Source organism: Chlorocebus sabaeus, chromosome 21 (genome assembly GCF_047675955.1).
Source record: "Chlorocebus sabaeus isolate Y175 chromosome 21, mChlSab1.0.hap1, whole genome shotgun sequence".
Lineage (NCBI taxonomy): Eukaryota > Metazoa > Chordata > Mammalia > Primates > Cercopithecidae > Chlorocebus > Chlorocebus sabaeus.
The window spans coordinates 67,952,472-67,977,421 of NC_132924.1; the positions used below are offsets into that span (position 1 = coordinate 67,952,472).

The 24,950-nt window shown below is 34.6% G+C and overlaps 1 protein-coding gene across 2 annotated transcripts in view; it reads left to right on the forward strand.

Moving 5' to 3' along the window:
* The window catches only part of SEMA3D (semaphorin 3D), a 194,127-nt gene extending 182,255 nt beyond the window's left edge, over positions 1 to 11,872 (forward strand). For both annotated transcript variants that reach the window (XM_007982331.3, XM_073009164.1), the window contains one exon: positions 7,205 to 11,872. In XM_007982331.3, the coding sequence (XP_007980522.3) occupies positions 7,205 to 7,630 (426 nt within the window). In that variant the 3' untranslated portion in view covers positions 7,631 to 11,872. The remainder of the gene's footprint in view (positions 1 to 7,204) is intronic.
* Positions 11,873 to 24,950: the final 13,078 nt, after the last annotated feature.

The following is a 24,950-nucleotide window of genomic DNA, read 5'->3' on the forward strand; positions in this document are numbered from 1 at the left end:
GTAAGCTGTTGTCATCAAAGAATACTCACTTTGAGGGAAATAGTGTACGATTGAGAGATGTTCAACTTTTAGTGCTGTATGCTACTTTTATCATTATTTGATTAAAAAAAAAAATGTTTTTGCTTACTAACACCAAAAGTAACAATAGCTTTTAGATAAGAATAGGCCAACTTCACACAAATGTTTTCCTAAAATATATTTAAAAGTAGACTGAATTTTTTAAAGACTTTTACATTTTTTTTCCAAATTCCATATTTCATAGGTTGCCTATATTTAGGAACAAATCCCTGACTAATAACAAGAACACCATATTTTTCTTCCCACAGTAGCACAGTGACTACATTTTAGTTCGCATTGTGTTTAATTTAGATCATGAAATGAAGCATGTTGAGGTTGTATTAAAACAGAAATATCTGGTCGGGCGCGGTGACTTATGCTTATAATCCCAGAACTTTTGGAGGCTGAGGCGGGCGGATCATGAGATTAGGAGATCGAGACCATCCTGGCTAATTCGGTGAAACCCTGTCTCTACTAAGAATACAAAAAAATTAGCCAGGCGTGGTGGTGGGCGCCTGTAGTCCCAGCTACTGGGGAGGCTGAGGCAGGAGAATGGCATGAACCCACAAGGCGGAGCTTGCAGTAAGCCGAGATTGTGCCACTGTACTCCAGCCTGGGCAACAGAGCAAGACTCCATCTAAAAACAAACAAACAAACAAAACAGAAATATCTATGTTTATCAAATTATATGAGCAAATTAGGTAAGTATCCAGACATGTTAAACTAAGAACACTGTAATGAATAATGAAAAAAACACAGGATTCAGAATTACATATCTTGAGTTGAAACATGGTCCTTAAACCTTTGGTAATGTTCCTGAGCCCCCAATTTTCTAAGTGAACAAAATAAATTCAAAAGTTACTATAAGTGAAAAAATGCATATGAGAATGTAGAATTTCAATAAAGAGGCTCTCACAACTGTAAAATATGCATGTAAAATTACAGATACTCTATTAATGAGGGTATTTTACATGTGCATCAGGAAAGAGTACTAATCATGTGTTTAGAAAATACTAGTTCTACCTTTGGCTTGACTCCTGAGAATTCATGAGCAGATCGTAACTTCTCTAGCACTTAGTTTCTCTCTTATATAAGTAGATCAAATTTCCCTAAAATATCAGCCTTATTGACAAGTCTATAAACATTTAAAATAGTACATGTAATTAAGTCAAACATTAGTACAGAATAGTGGATCTCAACCTCTGGTAATTTTGTTTCCAGAGTACCAACATTGGGCGATGTCTGGAGACATTTTTGAACATCACAGCTGGGTGGGTGGGTGGCCAAGTGGGTGCCCCTGGTGTGTACTGGGTAGAGGTCAGAGATGATTCCAAAAATTCTACAATGCACAGTCCCTCACAGTAAAAAAACTATGTCACTCCAAATGTCAAAGATGCTGAGGTTAAGAAAACTTCAGGTAAAAAAAATCAAATTTTATCATAAGAAATTGATTTAAAGATATAGTTATACTGTTACATGAAGAGTTTAACATCATTCTCTTCATCTAACAGCTACAAGAATAACTTTTTCTAAGTGTTAACTCTTTACATACTTAATATATAAATAAAAGAATAACTTCATGTTTTGTTAAGTCAAATTTCGCCAATAAAACTAGATACATCATCATTCCTGACTTCTATAAGTCCTAAGACTATGGCAGATTCATATTTACACTGCATATTTATTTTAAGGGTCCAATTTTTTACCTTTATATTGAAATATTGTTTGATAGAGAAATGATTATTTAATTTCAAAATACAAGGCATTTACTAGAAATATTGAAAGAACGATACTGAAATTTTTTAACTTGCAGATTTTTTTATTATGTTGCAATGTTTTAATCTTAAGTGTCACAAACCAATATTTTGAATTTCATAGCAAATAAAGTTTGATAATTGCTTTTCAGTTAAATATAATTCTTTAATAAATGGATTTTTCTTCATGGGAAATTTAATCTGATTTTTAAAAATATGTGGTCCTCTGCTTGAGTTCATCTCTCAGCTCTAGATACTTAACATTTGCCTGTGGTTGTTTGCATTCACATCTTGCATTTTCTTGAAAATTCCGTGCATTACTTTAATTTACCTTTTAAAAGTATATTATATATTCATAATGGTACCATGCTCCATGAATTTCAATGGAGCAGAAATATTTATTGAATTTTACTTAAAAGTATCTTCACTGTAATATTTCAACTGGTATTTTAATTTATCTTTGTAAATAGAGAGTTTCACATTATCCAGGATATGCAATACTGCTTCCTGAGCTGAGGAAAAGGGCAATATCCAGATTATACTTGAAGCATTTTTCCCAGCAGGATGCCTTCTGCTTCTTACCCATAAGGTCACAGTTTGGAATCTTTCCTCCACTCAAAAACAGCCTGCAGGAGGGACCGTGATCTCCTGTGGCACAGAGGCTGTCACCAGGTTATTCTCTGCCAGGAGGAGAACATTTCCTTACTGAGCTGTTTCACAGTTGGGTGCTGTACGGGAGGTCATGAGTCAGTTATCTGCTGACTTTCTTATAAAACTGTTCTTAAAATGGATGATGTTTATGCTGTAACTAGCGAGTCAATTGGCAGTCCCCAAGCTTCTGTTGAACTTTTGGGATCTGAATAAGTAAACGAGGCCGTACTATATTTTCTCTGTTTATGTTAATAACATTTTAAAAACATCTTCAAATATTTGCATTATTCCACTTGTAGATCTTATTTTATTTTTATTCTAAAAGCAATATAAATGATTTTAAAATTATAGTAACACATAAAATAAGTATGAGGCCACTAAGTGTAGATAAGCATAAATAATATTTTGATGTCTATTCCAGCTTTTTTTCCCACTCACCATTGCACTGTGAGCATTTTCCATTATCATTTAATGTCAATACCATGCTTTTTCTGTCTCCCACACATCCCACCCTGATGTCGTAGTTATCCATAGGTATTCCAGGTGTTCTCTCACTAGATCATGTTCCTGTTTGAAATAATAATAATGAACTTCGTTATATCTGAGTCTTTCTCTGCTTTTCTAACTATTTTCTTAGGAAAAAATCTTAGAAGTAAAATAAGTTAAAGACATTTGTTATCTTTATGGATTTTGATAAACAACACCATATTGCTAATTTCACATAAAAATCACTGTATTAGTGTCTGTTATAAATCCCTGAGGCAAAATTATGGTTCACAATTTAAGAAAATCTTTACCAGTTGAATATGAAAACTGTATTGCCTTAATATCTACTACTTTGCATATTAGTGGATGCGAACTGACCTTCTTAAGTGTCTTGGTTCTTGGCTTCAGTTGTATTTTGTGAATTGTCTTGCCTGTCATTGCTTACTTTATATGGGCATATTTATTTAATAATAATTGTAATAAGTCCTTTGTATATTACATATGTTAATAATTTAATGTTATACCTTTATACATTTATTTTACATTTCTTTTGTTTCTGACAATTTCTGACTTTCCTACACATTTTGTTTTATACAGGCAAATCGATTTATTTATGGCTCTGTGATATTTCACCTGTTATGCTTAAAGACTCTTTCCCCAATCAGACAGCAATTATATATTTTTTCTAGTTATTTTATGATTTTTTACATTTACATTTACATTTTACATATTATATTTACATGTACCCAAAGATAGTAAATTAATCTAGTAGTTATTTATGTATGTAGATATTTGATTTTTCTTTTTAATAATGAGCTCATTGCTCTAGCATCCATTTTAGCAAGTTTTCCTTTTTCTAATGTTTGCTTAAAAATATTAATTATTGGTTTTGTGGTATATTAATAGATGGATCATATACAGTGTCATGTAAGTAAACTCTGATAAATTTAAAAACATGTATACCAATGATTCTATTCCAATTCCTTTTCCTTTCTTCCAAATTAAATAAGAAAACTTTTCAGTGTATTTTTTAAATACAGAAAAATTTTTGCCACAGTTTTGCAGACATCTTTTTCTCTCACACAAGCAGCTTGCTTTATTTTTTAATCCTAATTTCCCACTAGTAATATTTTCTGTTTGTTAGAGAAAGGAGATATTTTTGAAGCCCTGACCTCTTCCAAGGCATGTGCAGTGCTTTTACTATGGAAGAACTGACAGGTGAATTATCTGTAACAGAACTACCATTAGACTGCTATTATAAGAGATAAAGTCCCTGACCTTTACCTGCTGCTTAATACTTAAATGTCCTTTGTGCCTTCCATGTTACTCTTCTCATGTTAAATGAATTGCCCTTCACTGGAGATCTACATTTAATAATGCCAGATATATTATCCTTGTTCACATTAGGCAAATGGATAGTCGACCCCAGCTCAAACGTGGTTTTAATTTGTAAAGTTGAGCAGTTTTAACTTATCACTTCTAGAGTGGAGAAAATTCCAAGAGTTTAAATCAATGACCAGAGATTACATTATCTCTTTGTTGAGGAGCTGAATTTTCTAAATTGACTGTGCTGACATTTCACTGTTGAGATACAGTCTGCATAATGCATCCTATTTCAGCAAAGAATGAAAGCATTACAGAGAAAGAGAATGTAAAGTAGGCAAATGTTAATCAACTACTTAGTTTCTGGGTCACAGATTTTTATCTCTAGATTGTAAACATTCTCTGTAAATGTATCTATTCAAAATGTCTTTTATTAGAGCTGCCAGTTTACTAAAAGCATATTATTGAAATTTTAGCAAGAAAAAAATTGTTAAATGATCTAATTGACATTAGTTAGATGTAGAAAGCTGAAAATTTATTAAATCAAGTACGATATCAGTAGGTGAAAAACCAAAGAACAAATCCAGCACTCCACAGAAGAAAAGAAAGTTGAAAGATCATGACCGCGTAATGGAATGCCAGGTGTTTATGGAATCCTGAGTCCTGTGGGGACAGAATTAGAGGGAAAAGGATGGAAGGGGACCAGACCTCAAAGTACAACAACATAAACAGGATACAAAAAGATAATAGCAAAAGCAATGATGAAGTGTTGCACAATATGTGTGAGATGAAGTCATAATTTCTTCCTGTCAGAAGATTAAAGAGAACAATCAAAAGTCTAGTCAGAGCTGTGACAATCTCTAAAAGCCATATTAAATGTAATTTAAACATTATCAAGAGTACCAGTTATGTAAAGGAAATCTAGAGATCAACTAGAACTGGAGATATCCACTTTGATTGTCATGCTAATAACCTCAGGCCATTTTCTATTAAAAGAATTACAGTAATAAAGGCTTCAAAATATTACCTCTCAAGCAGCATGGCAGTAGTATGTAATGTTGCTAATAATACTTCACATTTTAACCTTCAAAGAGCTTTGCTTTTAATCCCCCAAATACACCATATGCTGCACCACAACTTGATAGATGGGAGACCAATGGGGGAAGATAAATGAGTCATCATAGGAAACAGAGTAGAGACCAGAAGGTTCGGTTATGAAGCTAGTATTTTGAGACCTAAAATGTATTAAATTAAAAAGAAAAAAAAATACAGTGAAATTATCTAAGGGGAAAAAAATAATTATATGTAGTGTATTAAATTTGACATTGTCATTTCTGTTTAAGATTGGCCATTTAGAACTCTCCTAATTCAAATCACGTTTATTTTAGGCATGAGACTCCTATGGTTTCTGAGAATGTAAATTAATTCAAAGTTAGTTTGTATTACAATAGCATTTCTAAATGTCTGGGCTTTTAGAATAAATCCATAAGAAAAAGAATACCACATCCAGCTTACCAAATGGGCAACATAAGAGAAACAAACACACAAAGCTCTGATGGTGTGGATTCAGTGCAGAGCAAAGGCAGGCCTGGAGACCATTCAGCCTCATTAACCAGGGATCTGAGCTGTGACCTGCCTTTGGCCTCAAATGGTTCCCCGCCAGCTGCACTTCTCTGGCACAGAGGGTGGCTTGCCATATACTTGTTAGTTAACTGGGCCGGTAGCCAGAGATGTTTCTTTTCCTTTTCTCATATTTCTAGAATTGGGGAGATTTTTTCCTACATATTTTTCACATAAAGATGCAGAGTACAGTCCACCCACTGTGAATAAATTTAATTTAACCATCTTTATGCCTCCTTGATTTCCATCATCTAAAAGTCTACAATACAGGGGCAGATGTGTAAACTGGGAAATCTTCCAGACTTCTTTGTTGCTGCTGTTGTTGTTTTTGTTATTCCACTTAATGCTGAGCCACTCAACAATACTCCACATTAAGCAGGGCTCTTTTGTGGGTAAACATGCCTCTAGTTTGACTGAAGATAGGTTCATTATTCACACCATATCATGGGCCAGGCAAGCTTAATGTTAGAATTGTCTTTTAGTAATATTGCTTCAAAGGCTGGAGAGCATCACATTTCAGTGGAAGTTCTTTGTGTTCATTGTGCTTTCTCACACTTGAAATCACATTACCATGTCATAGTATATGAAGGCATGGCAAATATTTCCACAAGTGACAGTTGAAAGTATCACGTATACATACAGTATGAAAATTCAATCCACAGTAAAGAGGGAAATTCAGCTTTCAATGTTGCTAACCTTCTGACTAGGGTCCTACTCAATTACAGCTCTAACTTCCAAAAGACTATACCCATACCTTTGGGTTTGACTTTAAAGAAGTCATCATTTACAGCTTTCATATGCTACTCACATAGCTTATTTGGTGATATCTGGAAAACAGTAAATTCCACTTGGAATTATTGTTCTATTCTACATTTTAGGTAGTAGCATGTACTGAAGCTCGTTCTCTATACAATGATTGTAAATGTTGCATTCTCGCTCCACATTTCAGGTGCTAATTTATGATCTTGGTATAGTAATTTGTATATGAAATCTCTGTAAAGAAGGTCACTTGATGGTTTCCAGTTTTTCATTCCTATCTGTAAATTGGGAGAAAAAAAATAACTGTATTCCAAAGGTTGTTAGACTTACTAAGATACAAATGTGAAAAATTAAGGATAGAGTTTGGGGGTGATTACTTTAGTTGAATTTTTTTACCTTTTAAACTATGGCTGACAATATTATGCTTGATGACAGAGACAAAGAGACAGTGAATATGTCTTTTAGGTTCATCTAAGTAAAACTATGTAGCCTGTTTTCATTTGCTCTTAGCTCTCTGTTTTTAATTTATTACCTATATTTTTCCAATTCTGCAGTTGAAGCCTGATGAAAGAATCATCAAAACGGAATATGGGCTACTGATTCGAAGTTTGCAGAAGAAGGATTCTGGGATGTATTACTGCAAAGCACAGGAGCACACTTTCATCCACACCATAGTGAAGCTGACTTTGAATGTCATTGAGAATGAACAGATGGAAAATACCCAGAGGGCAGAGCATGAGGAGGGGCAGGTCAAGGATCTATTGGCTGAGTCACGGTTGAGATACAAAGACTACATCCAAATCCTTAGCAGCCCAAACTTCAGCCTTGACCAGTACTGCGAACAGATGTGGCACAGGGAGAAGCGGAGACAGCGAAACAAGGGGGGCCCAAAGTGGAAGCACATGCAGGAAATGAAGAAGAAAAGAAATAGAAGACATCACAGAGACCTGGATGAGCTCCCTAGAGCTGTGGCCACGTAGTTTTCTACTTAATTTAAAGAAAAGAATTATTTACCTACAAAAACACTGTCTTCTGTTTTGTATATCCCTTAAAATAATTCATAAATGCTTCCCATGGAGTTTTGCTGAGGCACAAGACAATAATCTGATCAAGACAATATGTGGTGAATATAAGAAAGGGCAAAAAAGTCATTTGAACCAGTTTTCCAAGAACAAATCTTGCACCAGCAAAGCATAAGAATTATCCTAAAAATAGGGGCTTTACATTTGTTAATGTTCCATGTTTTGAGTTTTGGAATTTATTGTCATGTAAATAATTGAGCTAAGTAAGCACCAAAGTTGATAGTATATAAGGTGCTTTATTCCCTCAAATGTCCATTAAGCATGGAATTTACCATGCAGTTGTGCTACGTTCTTATGAACAGATATATCATTCCTATTGAGAACCAGCTACCTTGTGATAGAGAATTAGAGGTCAGACACAAATTAAGACTACTTCCATTATCAACAGGAACTTTCCCAGTGAGCCATTCGCTCCTGGAGAATGGTATAGGAATTTGGAGAGGTGCATTATTTCTTTGTGGCCACAGGGGTTAAATTTAGTGTACTACAACATTGATTTACTGAAAGGCATTAATGTTTCCCCCAGCATTTCTATTGACAAGTCAGGAGTAACAGGTTCACAGAGAGAAGTTGGTGCTTAGTTATGTGTTTTTAGAATATATGCTAAGCTCTACAGGGACAGAATGCCTAATAAATATTTTAATAAGATATGGGAAAATATTTTAATAAAACAAGGAAAACATAATGATGTATAATGCATCCTGATGGAAAGGCATGCAGATGGGATTTGTTAGAAGACAGAAGGAAAGACAGCCATAAATTCTGTCTTTGGGGAAAACTCATATCCCCATGAAAAGAAAGAACAATCACAAATAAAGTGAGAGTAATGTAATGGAGCTCTTTTCACTAGAGTATAAGTAGCTGCCAATTTGTAATTCATCTGTTAAAAAAAATCTAGATTATAACAAACTGCTAGCAAAAGTCTGAGGAAAAAATAAATTTTTCTGAAGAATCATAGGAAGGGTAGACATATTTTATTTATAACCAATGATATTTCAATATATATTTTCTCTCAAAAATATTTATCATTCTCTGTATATTATTTCTTTTTACTGCCTTTTTTCTTTCCTGTATATTGGATTTTGTGATTATGTTTCAGTGAATAGGAGAAAACAATGTATAACACAAAGAGAATTAAGAAAATGACATTGCTGGGGAGTGGGGATATATATTTGTTGAATAGCAGAACAAGTGTAAAATTTTGACAACGGAAAGGGTTAAATTAACTCTTTGACATCATTTCTTCACGCAACCTTTTCGCATTGCTGAGTTAATCTGTTGTAATGGTAGTATTATTGTTTTAGTAATTTAACAATAAATAAGCCTGCCACGTGTAAAAAGAACCAAACTCACAATATTAACATAAACATCTTTCATATTTTATTAGTACTTTCAAATGTTTTCAATTTGACTTTCCCTCTGACTATGTATGGTGTGTTTCCTGTCTGTTTAAGCAGAACTCACCTTTCCTTCTTGTAACACAGAACCCTTACCCTTCTTCGGTTTTGCCTTTTCACGCCCTTTATAGTGTGAAATGAAAAATTAGTCACTTCCTCACATGGAAGGCAGCCTTTCAGAAAACTAAATAACAGACATTGCTCGTTTCTCATGCATTCTACATATCTTGAAAGAAAAGTCTGTGAGAAACCCAGTGATTAGAGGGCAACTTAATGCAAAATCTGTGGCTTTATGTTGAGAGCATTATCTCTCTGTTATATTTATTTTATTTGCATTGGTTACCTATCTCAAAGTAGTCAAACTGGTCAAAATGATATATGAGATTGAGTATTCCCTTTTGATATTATACTGATGAATATTTGTAGGTATTTCACTGTAAGGAAAAGTTAAGGAATAATTTTAATAAAAGTGAACCAGAACAAATCACTCATTTAAAAAGTAATTCAGAAGAACTGTGTGGCATGACCAGACTTCTAATTGAATAGCATAACAACAGTGTTTGTAATTATAGATTTGCTTGGACAAAATGTTCAGGAACTCATAGTGAGCTCAAAGCAATTAAGTGGGAACATTTTTAATTTAAAAAAAAATTCAAAATATTTGTAGGTCCAAGAGTAAATATGAATGACTTCGGAAAAATTACATGAAGCTCAAATGTGAGGATTGACTTATGAAAATAAATTTTATTTCTATCCAAATTTGAATGTCCAAGCCATTTTTTAATTACTTCTTTCTAATCCTAGTTATTCAAACAAAATTTGGGAAACTTATTTTATGACCACCTCTAATATTCTGGCTGCTTTGGATACAATACTCCTAATTTATGATAATTAGTTAAAATATATTAAAAATATTATAGGTAAAATAAAATTTCACACAAAAAACAACATAGAGGACAAATATTTATGTGTATTTTTAAAGATAAAGAATATCTAAACTGTGTTTTTTTCTTAGCTTTTTAGTTGTGTAGAACATTTAGAGAGAGTATGAATATATTAAATCTACAAACACACTATATACTTCCTTACCACTGACTATGTCATCAAATTTGCCTTAAAATAATGAAAAAGAAAAGTATAATTAATGGTTTCAAATATTCTAAGAAATTGATTCTCTATGGAGGGGATCTTAAAATGCCTGTTTACTCACGTTTTTGAATTTTTCTTGTCTCTAATACTTTTGTCTTTGACTGCCTTGTGTGTTCTTTTCTGAATTTTCTGAATTTAATTTCTGCAATCTATGCTGCTAAATAGAATCCTGCATGTCTGCATTCATTTACATTCAATTTATTGTAAATTTGAAGATTTTATTTAGAAACGAATAGTCTAATTAATTTATGTAGAGTCCTTTTTTCCAAAGAGCTCAAAACACTACATCCAAATTATTGAATAAACACTTTCGGAAACCAACCAAATTACTCAAGAAATGGAAAAGTAGTCATAGAGAAACTTAGTAATTTGCAAAAGGCACAACAGTAGTTGAAGAATTACAATTCATAAAGTCTCATCATTCTGTTGGCTAAAATAATGCTCTTTACATTATGCTGGCTACAAAATGGTCTTACTCTTGAATTTTGCTTTTGGTTCATATTTTGGTTCTTCATATTCTAGTATGTTTTGTTCCTGCTGAATTTTACAGACTCAGCTAAACAATAAGTTATCAGTAGTCACTTTTTACTTTTCATTATCAAAATTAAATTTCCAAGAACAACTTGATATCATTCAACTGTCCACAAAATAATAAAAAGGGCATTCATTAAATACTGATTTTCTTAAACTTAAATGTTATATTTCATATTTATGTATATAATGCAAGTGGAAATCAAAACTGAAATAGCCTCCCTTTAGAATGTCACATTTTTCTTCAAAAACATGTTGGAATTGGTTAGCCTTATTGGGAATGGATAATTTAGAAACAAACCAAAAAAAAGAAAAAAAAGATATTTGAAGTGTTTTTATAGGAGATGTATTTTTGTCATCGTAAACGATCACAATTTTAAATAATTCATCTTAGAAGTGAGGTAAAGCAAATAAAATCTAAGATTCCCAGATTCCATACATTAGGAGTGCAAAGACAGGATCGTACATATGACTTATACCTCTCATTTAAATATTTTGTAGTATAAAGTATCTATGGGAAGTGTTTGAGATAGATGGTTTTTGGAAAAGGGCAAAATCTGTCAGATGCCATAGTTAATCATGTAATTTAATTCTAGTATTGTGAGTGGTTAGCAATCAATTTTGAATTTATAATTTAGCTATTTTAAAAGAAATGTAGTCTTGTAGATGAAATAATTAAAAATTGTTAAATGTATATTTTGGTTGTATTATAATAAAACACAAACATTAGTGTTCTATGATTATGAAAACTACTGGTTTGTGTGCAAATTTTGTTTTTAAACTCCAAATATGGTAAATTTTATATATAAAATGGGACTAAAGAAAATATAAGATGCAGTATTTTCAGAAATGTTCAGTAGATGTGTTTTACACTGTAAGTACGCAGTAATTTCATTTATGAAAGAAAAGAATGTGTCCCACCCAATTTGACACAATTATATTGCTAAGCTTTATTGTGATTTAATTTAGGTTTTAGTGGATTGAGATATATGTTATTACCACAAATAACTACTTATTTTAAATTTCCCAATTGCCATCTGATCATTTAAAAATACTTATCTATACATTTAGCTGTATTGGAGTATAATTTATTAAAGAGTAAGGTGTGGATTGTCTTTAATTTTGCTTTATAAAAACATTTTTTAAATTTATTTTACAGACACATATTTCTTGCCAATTTGGGACACACATGAAGAACATTTAATATTCGCAAATAAATAATATAATGTTCTACAAATATGGTACTCAAATAATATAGAGATACTGTGTTGAGAAATGTCAAGTTTTCTGACTTTACTGATAAGCTTGTAACGTAAGATTACACTAATAGTCTTTAAAAAGAACAAATAATTTTCACACAAAACACTTAAAAATTATTACTTCATTTGGGCTACTAAAAAAATACAATAAACTGAGTGGCTCATAAACCACAGAAATGTATTTCTCACAGTTCTGAAGCCAGAGAAGTTCAAGATCAAGGTACTGGCAGATTCTGTGTCTTGTTAGGGCCACTTTCTGATTCATAGACAATGCCTTCTTGTTTGTCCTCACCTAGTGGAAGGGGTGAATGAGCTCTCCTAGGCCTCTTTTACACAGGCAATAATCCCACTCATCAGGGTTCCACTCTCATGACCTAATCACCTTCCAAAGGCCTCATTTTCTGACATCATCACCTTGGGCGGGGGGGGTTAGGATTTTCATGTATAAATTGAGGAAAGAGGGAACACAAAAATTCAGACCATAGCAGAGCTGTTAGGTACTAGATCATGTCCAGGCTTTTACTGTAGATGAAATACAAGATTAATAATTGAGAAAATTTCAGGTATATTTGTTGGAATACATAAAGACACTTAAGTAATTCCCAAGACAGAAGAAACAAGAATGTAACAGTTTAGTTGAAAATGGAAAGCATGTAAGACCACACAACTTGCTGTCTTTATTAACATGGCTTTACTAGTCAAAAAAACTCTTGCCCAAAGATGAAGTTGAAAATACCTTTAATGTTTGTTTCAAAAGCTCATATACTTTTACGTTACATATATGTTGGCATAAACACTCACCTTGGAGAGTGATTTGGCAATATCCAATGAAGTTGGATTTTAGTGGATTGAGATTAATGTTATTACCACAAGTAACTACTTCTTTTAAAGTTTCCGGCCAGGCGCAGCGGCTCATGCCTGTAATTGCAGCGCTTTGGAAGGCCGAGGCGGGTGGATCACGATGTGAGGAGATTGAGACCATCCTGGCAAACACGGTGAAACCCTGTCTCTACTAAAAATACAAAAAAATTGGCCTGGCGTGGTGGCGGGCGCCTGTAGTCTCAGCAACTCGAGAGGCTGATGCAGGAGAATAGCGTGAACCCGGGGGACCGAGCTTCCAGTGAGCCGAGATCGCACCACTGCACTCCAGCCTGGGAGGCAGAGCGAGACTCCATCTCAAAAAAAAAAAAAAAGGTTTCCGATTGCCGTCTGATTATTTAAAAATACTCATCTATATGTTTAACTGTATTGGAGTATAATTATCTCAAGAACAAGCTCTTAACAATTAATATATACCCTTGAGAAACTTCTCCACATGTGTAGTAGTAGACATTTTTGAAACTCTATTACAGGATAATTATAACAGAAAAACTAAACAATCTATATGTTCAAGAAAAGGAGAATGAATAACTTGAAATATACTTACTAAATAGATACAGAAATTTAAATTAAAAAAAAAGAAAGGTTGTATATATTAACAGAAAAATCTCAAAAATATAATGTTAAACAAGTAAAATCAAGGAGTCTAGGGATGCAAAAAAAATTGTCCCGGGTATATCAAGTTTAAAGAAGCAAATGATAACGCTTATGGTACATATGCTCATATGTAAGTAGTAAATATATAAAAACAATTTTTGGAAAAGTTAAGTACTAAATTCAAAATAAATTTTCCTGTAAGTATCAAAGGAAAAGATGAGGACATAGGGAGCTACAATTGTTTCAATAGCTTTTAAAATACTTTTTTTTTTTTTTTTTTTTTTTTTTGAGACGGGGTTTTGCTCTGTCGCCCAGGCTGGAGAGCAGTGGTGTGATTTCAGCTCACTGCAAGCTCTGCCTCCTGGGTTCATGCCATTTTCCTTCCTCAGACTCCCAAGTAGAGTAACTGGGACTACAGGTGCGCGTCACCACGCCCAGCTAATTTTATTTATTTTTATTTATTTTTAGTAGAGACGGGGTTTCACCGTGTTAGCCAGGATGGTCTCCATCTCCTGACCTTGTGATCCGCCCGCCTCAGCCTCCCAAACTGCTGGGATTACAGTTGTAAGCCACTGCACCCGGCCTAAAATTCTTTTTTTAAAAAATCTAAACCCAATATAGTAAAAAGTTGAATTTTAAAAAGTTGATTGTTAGATTACAATTTCAGTACTCTATGTTACTTTCAACAAAATTGTGTGCTTGAAATAGTTCAAATAAAAAGTACATAAAGTATCTCTACCTCAACCAAAGAACAAATTACTCAGTAGTAAATTCTGAAGACAAAGAGAGAGGTAAAGAGAAAAAAGAATAACACAGAAATAGTAAACATTCGGCTACTATACAGTAGATACAGTTCCAGTTGCTCTTAAAACATGGACTTTCTTGAACACCCTGATTATTTTAAAAATATGTCAGCTAAGACCTTGGTTGACCTCAGAGATCCATGAATAATGTCTAGTCTTCAAAGTAACAACATATTGTTGTGAAAATGCCTGAGACATCTAGGATATCAAGCTATTTGCTTAATATACCAGAAGACTCTGAACAGCTGAGCTGGCCTTTTCTTAGATTGAATACTGTTTAAGGTTAATGTTTAAAATATAAAGTTTATTTTTCCTGGCTTACAAATCAAATTTATAAACCAACTCATGCTCTTTATGTAACCTGAAGCATAAAGAAGAAATATTTACATCACTTTAGATGTCTTTAAATGGTCTCACACATGGTTATTTTCTTAAAGAACGATTCTATATCAATTTAATTTTCACTTTTAATTCACAACGAAAATTTTATGTGTAGACATAGGTCAAAATTTAGCCCAACATTTTAGACCTTTGCAAATTCTCAATTTTACTGGGTTCTGCTAGTGAGGAGCTAGAATATTTTTTTTTTTTTTTTTTTTTTTTTTTTGAGACGGAGTCTCGCTCTGTCGCCCAGGCTGGAGTGCAGTGGCCGGATCTCAGCTCACTGCAAGCTCCGCCTCCCGGGTTCACGCCATTCTCCTGCCTCAGCCTCCCAAGTAGCTGGGACTACAGGCGCTGGCCACCTCGCCCGGCTAATTTTTTGTATTTTTTAGTAAAGACGGGGTTTCACCGAGTTCGCCAGGATGGTCTCGATCTCCTGACCTCGTGATCCGCCCGTCTCGGCCTCCCAAAGTGCTGGGATTACAGGCTTGAGCCACCGCGCCCGGCCGGAGCTAGAATGTTTAAACAAGTATTTTAGAAGTATAGGGTAGCATATTCTGAGAGTATTAGTTTAAAGTACAAAAACATAGATAAGGAGAAAATGAGACCAATTGACTGAATGAATCAGGAAACGGTTGTTCAATGGGTGATATTTCTCTATGCTTTTAATATATTGAAACAAATTACTGTTGCACAATTATCTCCAATTATTGAATTGTGTTTCAATTCTAGCTTTCCTGCAGGTCATTTTTATCACTGAAAAATGAATAAACAAAAAAACTTTGAATCTCCTGTGGTAATTTGTGCTGTTGTAATTAGTCTTTAAAGATATTTGGAAGTAGCCTTTCGTTTCAGTAGCTATGGCCAAAACTAAGAGTGAGTATTGCCACACTTTATTCATGTGTTGGAAATTACAGAAAGTTTGACAAGAAGACAAGGGTCTGATTATTAGAAAGTTCTTGTTCACACTATGTAGCGATTTAATCCTGTAGGCGGGGGAGACATTTTGGTATTTTGAAGCAGAGAAGTGGCATAGTGAGATTTCAGAATTTTCATATATGAAAAATAAGCGTAGAATTAAAACGACTCCTTGATGTTCATGGTGTGCAACTGTGTGGATGTTAGTGTCATTTAAAAATAAGAGGAAGTACAGTGGGGGAAACTGGATGGGGTTGGGAGAACATGGTTTCAGCATTGAACTCTATGAGTATGAGAAGATTTGAGGAGTATCCAGTAGGCAGTTTTATATATCGGTTTGGTGTTCAGGCAAAATGAAAGTTGGGGTTATTTTGTGGTTTCTGGCCTACAGATGACAGAAGCAATGTAGTAGGGAATGCAGTGAACATAAACAGAAAGGGATGGTCAACTTGGTGCTAAAATTAGTGTATATCTTGATGTAAGTCAACATTAATTTCTCTGTACCCCAATGCGATGTCTCTAAGGTATAAAAGAGCTTAAAGTTTATGAATTTCCTTTTTTTTAATCAGAAACTAATTTTATTAAGGACTAAATATTCTTAATATCTACTACAATCTGTATCAACTAAAAAAGTTAAAACTTTTGCAAAATAAGTTTTCTTTAAATTATGATTTGTTATTGTAAAAACTAGTAAGAAAAAATGCCACCAAATGAAAGCATTTTCTAAAATTCCTACCCCATGTACCTATTTTTAAATTCAATTAGTAAATTGATGAAGCTCTATTTTCATTTTGAATGTTCATCTGTTTTAAAGAAAACAATTACAAACTGATGCTGTTGGTCTTTTTTTTTCTTTTCTTTTCTTTTTTTTTTTTTTTTTTTGTCAAATTGCTTTGACTCAGGTGGACTCAGTGCCATAAACTACACAGTTTCAAACTGATAGACAGGGGGGCCCATAGAATTTGTAATAGATGGTTTCTTTAAGCACAGGAACTTTGAAGAGGTCTTTGAAGAAAGTTTTAAAGATGTAAATTCATGGCATAGTAAAATATTGACAGATTTCTCTGACAGTTTTGGGTTAAAAATATTTTAAATTATTTTTTCCTATTATTTTTCTGTTTGATTTACTTTAAAGAGCACAAAGTCTTAGATATAGTCTTCTTGAAAAAATTCTATTAGAACTTTAAATCTCAGCACTAAATGAGACCAAACCAAAATTATAACAGTTTCTCATCCATTTTCTACCATTATATATTGTCTCAAAAATGTAGTTGAATTAGGCATATTGGATATATTTACATATTTGATCCATTAACAGCAAAATATTAAGTTGGTGCAAAAGTAATTGTGGTTTTGCCATTAACAGTAATGATAAGAACCTCAATTACTTTTACACAAACTGTTATAATAAAGTTAATTTCTATCATCGACTTAAATAGTAACAATAAAACTCATTATGTATTTTTAAAAATAAAATACTTATATATGAGAATTTTGATTTGAATTTGAACCCAGGATGATACATGTAATTTGATAAACAGAAATCAGCTCTTTTAGACCAGCTCCTCAGAAACAAGCATTTCTAGTCATTAATGAAAATTGTAGCTCTGCTTTTTTTGTGATTACATAAAAACAACAAACAACAAATAACAAACAAAATTGTATCTTTTGGTTATTTAACATTCGTATAGCATCATTTTATATAAGTATACAAATAATTTAACAAAAATATAAAAATTAATATATTTCTGTATGTAGAGAATTAACTGAGATGTATATGATAGAGATGTATATCTATGCAATCTAAGAAGGAAAATCACACAGCTTAGACAACGCTTCTTTATTTTCCATTTACTCTAAACAAGGGAGTGAATAGCATAGAGAAGTATTTTGTGGCATATCTATCCAAGATGGCAAATTAGATAAAGTTCTGGTTTATCCCTCCCAATTAACCCTAAAGAAATGCTAAAAGACAATGTCAACAGGATGGTGTGAAGGATGATAGGAACCAAATGAAAATAAAAGTGTTCAATTCTTATTTTATAAGTGAGGAAATATAGATACTAATAAGTGTAAGAAATCATAACCGTGAATACATATATGTCTTAAGGACAACCACTATAGAAATAAAATAATAATGTCATTTAAACTAATTGAAGAGAACTATTTTTATCCAGGAAAAAGCAGAACAAAAGAAAGGAATGAGGGTGGATTGTGTGTATCAAATATGAAACAAGGGAATGGAAACATGACCTAATATGATATGTAGAACAAATGGAAAAATAAAATATTTAATTCATTAATTAAGACAAAGAATTCAGATGGGCTTAAAAAATTCTAGCAAGTTATGAATAAGAAATAAACATAAAGCAAAAAGATACAGAAATAAAGAAGACAAATATATATTAAAAATATTGAGCAAAGAGTCCACGGTGATCACGATGGACAGGAGGCAGGATTAGATTGCAGCTCCAACTCGGATGTGCAGAGCAGTGTGTGGAGGCCTGCATCATGAATTTTTGCTCCAGAATGAATGCAGAAACAAATCAGCAAGTCTGAGAGGACTCACAGAGCCCCTGAAGGAAGTGGATTGATTCTGCTGGACCCAGGAGACACCCCAAATACTGTGAGGGCCCAAAATGTGGAAGTGGGAAAGGGGGATCATCTACCCTGGAACACACTCCTCCACCGAAGAAACTGAGGGCCTAGATTATGGGAGAAGATTTTGACGTTACTTGGAGCTGAGTCAATTTAGAGAACCGAGCGAAATATAGAGGTAGAGAAAGCAGCAGAAAAAGGCCTGGAAGCTCACTGGGTTCACTAGCAAGCGGTTTTTGCCTGGCCTCACAGGGGTCCTTCCGGAGGGCAGCCAGAGGCACCAGAAAAAGTCCACAGGGAGAAGGAAGTCTCCAGCTGAGCTTTGTAACAATTTGAATTGATCAAGAAGCCTCCCGGCCAGAACTCAGGGGAGGGAGTGAATTCAGTGTGCAGACTCCACAGGCCGGGGAAGAAAGCAAGCCATATTTGATTTTGCAGCTGGGATGTGGGTAGCCTGGGGCAAATTCTCAGCCCAGCTCGCCCACTGACTGGAAACAGACTGGGTGCTGTTGGGGGCGGGGCATGGTGGGAGTGAGACCGGCCCTTAGGATTTCATGGGAGCTGGGTGAGGCCTGTGGCTGCCAGCTTTCCCCCACTTTCCTGACAACCAGCATGACACAGTAGAAACAGTCATAATCCTCCTAGGAATATAACTCCATTGACCTGGTAACCTTATCCCCATCCCCCACAGCAGCTGCAGCAAGACCTGCCCAAGGAGAGTGAGCTCAGATATGCCTAGCCCTGCTCCCGCCTGATGATCCTTCCCTCCCAACCCTGGTAACTGGAAACAAAGGGCATATACTCTTCGGAGTTATAGGGCCCTGCCCACCACTGGTTCCTCTCCATACTACCACAGCTGATGCTTTCAGGAAAGCTCCAGCTCCTGGCAGGGGGACAATCAGCACAAAAATAGTGCATTAAACCACCAAAGCTAAGAATCCTCATGGAGTCCTTTTCACCCCACTGCCACCTCCACCAGAACAGTTGCTGGTATCCGTGGTAGAGAGACCCACAGACAGATCACATCACAGGACTCTGTGCAGACAATCCATAGTATCAGCACAGAGCCTGGTAGACTTGCTGGGTGGCTAGATCCAGAAGAGAGATAATTTCTACAGCTCAGCTTTCAGGAAGCCACATCCATAGGAAAAGGGGGAGAGTACATCAAGGGGACATCCTGTGGGACAAAAGAATCTGAACAACACTCTTCAGCTCTAGACCTCTCCTCTGACCCAAGTGAGAAGGAACCAGCAACCATCTCTGGTAATATAACAAAACGAGGTTGTTTAACACCTCCAAAAAATCACACTAGTTCACCAGGAATGGACCTGAACCAAGAAGAAATCCCTGATTTACCTGAAAAAGAATTCAGGAGGTTAGTTTTTAAGCTAATCAGGGACACACCAGAGAAAGGCAAAGTGCAATGTAAGGAAATTCAAAAAATGATACAGTAAGTGAAAGGAGAAATATTCAAGGAAATAGACAGCATAAATGATAAACAATAAAAACTTCAGGAAACAATGGACACACTTATAGAAATGCAAAATTATCTGGAAAGTCTCAGCGAAAGAATTGAACAAGTAGAAGAAAGAAATTCAGAGCTTAAAGAAAAGGTCTTTGAATTAACCCAATCCAACAACGACAAAGAAAAAAGAATAAGAAAACATGAAAGAAGCCCCCAAGAAGTCTTGGATTATGTTAAAGAATCAAACCAAAGAATAATTGATGCTTCTGAGGAAGAAGATAAATCTAAAAGTTTGGAGAACATATTTCAGAAAATTATCAAGGAAAACTTCCCTGACCTTGCTAGAGACCTAGACATCCAAATATAAGAAACAGAACACCTGGGAAATTCATTGCAAAAAATATCATTATCTAGGCACATTGTCATCAGTTTATCTAAAGTTAAGATGAAGGAAAGAATCTTAAGAACTGTGAGACAAAAGCACCAGGTAACCTACTTTAAAAAAAAAAAAAAGCCTATTAGAAAAACAGCAGATTTCTCAGTTGAAGCCCTACAAGCTAGAAAGGATTGGAGCCCTATCTTCAGGCTCCTCAAACAAAACAGTTAGCCAAGAATTTTGTATCTAGGTAAACTAAGCTTCATATATGAAGTATACAGTATTTTTTAGACAAACAAATGCTCAGAGAATTTGCCACTACCAAGCCACTACCATAAGAACTGCTAAAAGGAGCTCTACATCTTCAAACAAATCCTGGAAACACATCAAAACAGAACCTTTTTAAAGCATAAATTTCCCAGGACCTAGAAAAAAATACAATTTAAAAAAACAAAACAAAAAACCAAAGTATACAGGCAATGAATAGCACAATAAATCAAATGGTACTTCACATCTCAATACTGACATTGAATGTAAATGGCCTAAATGCAATACTTAAAAGATACAGAATGGCAGAATGGATAAGAATTTACCAACCACCTGCTGCCTTCAAGAGACTCACCTAATACATAAGGACTCGCACAAACTTAAGGTAAAGGGGTAGAAAAAGACATTTCAGGCAAATGGATACCAAAAACGAGCAGGAGTAGCTATTCTTATATCAGATAAAACAAACTTTAAAGCAATAGTAGTGAAAAAAGACAAAGAGGGACATTATGTAATGATAAACAGCCTTATCCAACAGGAAAGTATCACAATTCTAAACATATCTGCACCAAACACTGGAGCTCCCAAATGTATAAGACAATTACTAATAGACCTAAGAAATGAGATAGACAGCAACACAATAATAGTGGGGAACTTCAATACTCCACTTAAAGCACTAGACAGGTCATCAAGACAGAAAATCAACAAAGAAATAATCGATTTAAACTATACCCAGCAACAAATGGCCTTAACAGATATATACAGAATGTTCCATCTAGCAACCACAGAATATACGTTCTATTCAACAACACATGGAACCTTCTCCAAGATAGATCATATGATAGGCCACAACATGAGCCTCAGTAAATTTAAGAAAATTGAGAACATATCAAGCACTGTCTCAGACCACATTGGAATAAAACTGAAAATCAACTCCAAAAGGAACCTTCAAAGCTACACAAATACACGGAAACTAAATAACCTGTTCCTGAATGATCATTGGGTCAAAAACAAAGTCAGAATGGAGATTTAAAAAATTCATCACACTGAATGACAATAGTGACACAACCTATCAAAACCTCTGGGACACAGCAAAGGTCGTGCTAAGAGGAAATTTCATAGCCCTAAACGCCTACATTAAAAAGTCTGAAAAAGCACAAACAGACAATCTAAGGTTAAACCTCAAGGAACTAGAGAAACTAGAACAAGCCAAACCCAAGCCCGGCAAAAGAAAGCAAATAACCAAGATCAGAGCAGAGCTAAATAAATTGAAGCAGAGCACAGAGGATTTTTAGGCCAGTGAAACTATTCCTATGATACTATGAGAGAGGCTCCATGCCACCATACATTTGTCCAAACCCATAGAACATATACAATACCAAGAATAAATCCTAATGCACTCTATGGACTTTGGGTAATAATGATGTGTCAATGTAGTCGATTGTAATAAATGTACCATGGTGGTAGAGAATTTTGATAGTGGGAAGAGCCTATGCATGAGTGGGGATAGTGGAAAATCTTCATACTTTCTACTAAATTTTGCTGCAAATCTAAAACGGCTCTAAATAATAAAGGGTATTATTTAAAGGAAAGAAATACATAGCAAAAATGAGCAAAACATAGTTAATATCTGACAAAATACGTTTTAGGTGAAGAAATATAAGCAGCTTAGTGATTATACTTAAAGACATTTTTATCTGTTAAGACAAACATTAAAGCTTGAAATGAGACAATTTTTAGAATAAAAAAGTAGAATATATACTTTTGAAACAATAGTTGCTGAAGCTAGCTTATAGATGCAGGGAACTTATTTTCTCCCTACTTCTGTGTATTTTTGAAAATTTGCATAATAAGGAAGTTTGCAAATGTAAAGGGGCAAAAAATGGTGTTAAATTCAGATGAGAGTCATAATAGAGAGAAAATACACCCACTTAAAATGCATATGTATTGAATATCACAAAATCTAAGCAATAACTGTATGATTAATTTAGGAAAATCTAAATGATCAATAACTTTAGTTGGCTATTTTTTAAATTTAAGTTCTGCGAGACAGGTGCAGAACATGCAGGTTTGTTACATAGGTATACCTGTGCCTTGGTGGTTTGCTACACCCATCAACCCATCACCTATGCTTTAAGCCCCACATGCATTCAGTATTTGTCATAATGCTCTCCCTCCCCTTGCCCCCCACCTCCTGACAGGCCCCTGTGTGTGATGTTCCCCTCCCTGTGTCCATGTGTTCTTATTGTTCAACTCCCATTTATGAGAGAGAACATGTGGTGTTTGGTTTTCCATTCCTGTGTTAGTTTGCTGAGAATGATGTTTTCCAGATTCATCCATGTCCCTGCAAAGGACATGAACTCATTCTTTTTCATGGCTGCATAGTATTCCATGATGTATATGTGCCATATTTTCTTTATCCAGTCTATCATTGATGGGCATTTGGGTTGGTTCCAAGTCTTTGCTATTGTAATTAGTGCTGCAATAAACATATGTATTTATGTGTCTTTATGATAGAATGATTTATAAACCTTTGGGTCTAGATCCAGTTCTGAGATTGTGGGGTCAAATGATATTCCTGGTTCTAGATCCTTGAGGAATCACTACACTGTCATTCACAATAGTTGAACTAACTTACACTCCCATCAGTGGTGTAAAAGTGTTCCTATTTCTCCTAGTTGGCTATTTTAATACATTATTCCTGGGAGCTGATAGTACAAGTAGCAAAAGAATAAGTGAAGAATACAGTAACATATATATAACACTGTAACACCACATTCATAAGCGAGGTAATATGCATTTTGAAGAAATATAAAAGATTCACAAAAATAGATCATGTATTAGTCTATAAGATTTTTTTATTATTTTTTAGTTTAAGCTAAAAAGAGAATTTGTTATATGCATAATAAGATACAAAGACAAAGATGTGGCTGGACCCCAGAAATAACTAGAAGGAGCGATCTGAATTCCATGAAGATTTTTTTAAATCTCTGCTCTTCTCTACTTCTCCTTCACTCTCATCGTTAGACATAGCTCCTATTTCTTTTATTTATTTTTTAACTTTTATTTTAAGTTCAGGGGTACAAGTACAGTTTTGTTACATAGGTAAATTTGTGTCATGGGGGTTTCTCATACAGATTATTTCATCACCAGATATTAAGCCTAGTACCCGTTAGTTATTTTTTTCTGATCCTCTCCCTCCTCTGACCCTCCATCCTCTGAAATGCCCTAGTGTTTGTTGTTCCCCTCTACGTGTCCATGTGTTCTCATAATTTACCTCCCAATTATAAGTGAGAATCATTTTAACCTGAGACGCGGAGGTTGCAGTGAGCCAAGATCATGCCACCACACTCTAGCCTGGGCGACAGAGCAAGAGTCTGTCTCAAAAAAAGAAAGAAAAAAAAAAAGAAAAGAAAAGACAAAAAAAGAAAATAGCTAACAGAAGCAAATGTTGTAAAACTGTTCGGCAAAATCTTCAAAGGCTGACGTATCTTATAACTCATCAATATTGCTCCTAGCACAGCCCCTACAGAAAGGTATACTTGGACGGGCGCGGTGGCTCAAGCCTGTAATCCCAGCACTTTGGGAGGCCAAGACGGGTGGATCACAAGGTCAGGAGATCGAGACCATCCTGGCTAGCATGGTGAAACCCCGTCTCTACTAAAAAAATACAAAAAACTAGCCAGGCGCCGTGGCGGGCGCCTGTAGTCCCAGCTACTAGGGAGGCTGAGGCAGGAGAATGGCGTGAACCCGGGAGGCGGAGCTTGCAGTGAGCTGAGATCCGGCCACAGCACTCCAACCTGGGCGACAGAGCGAGAGACTCCGTCTCAAAAAAAAAAAAAAAAAAAAGAAAGGTATACTTGCATTTTTAAAATACACTGACAAGTATGTTCACAGCAGCACTATTAATCGTCAAAAGTTGGAAACATTCCAAATTTCTTTCTACTACTGAATGAGTAATTAAATTATAGTGCATTTATGCAAATGGAATTTCAGACAGGAATGAGAATTAGTAAACTTTAACTGCATACAAATGGATCCATCTCAAAATATCAGGGTTGAAAAAAAAAGTGAGGCACAAAAATAAAAATATACGCTTTATGATTCCATTTACATAAAGAAATTATGGGCAAAAGTAATCTCTAGTCAACATAGTAGTTTTTCTGAGGGAAAGGGAAATAACAGGAAGAGAATAAGGGCTTCTGGGGTTCTAAGAATGTTGTTTCATGATCTGGAAGACAGATGCAGAAGTGAGTTTAATTTATCACAATTTTGAGTTTTGCATTACATATCAATTGATAAATAGTTAATAGCTGAATAAAATCTACATTCAACATGACAAATAATAATTTGATTAAGTAAGGATTTATCCCAGAAAGTTAGTATAGTTCAGTAACAAAGGAATCTATAACTCTGCGAACATACTAAAAGCCATTGAATTGTACAATTTAAACAAGTAAATTGTATAGTACATTAATTATATCCCAATAAAATTTAAAAAAAAAGAACTGATAAATGTAATTTATCAGCGACTACATAGAATTAAACCTAGCTATTATTCTAATTGGAAAAAAGAAAAAAAAACTTTTGATAGAGAT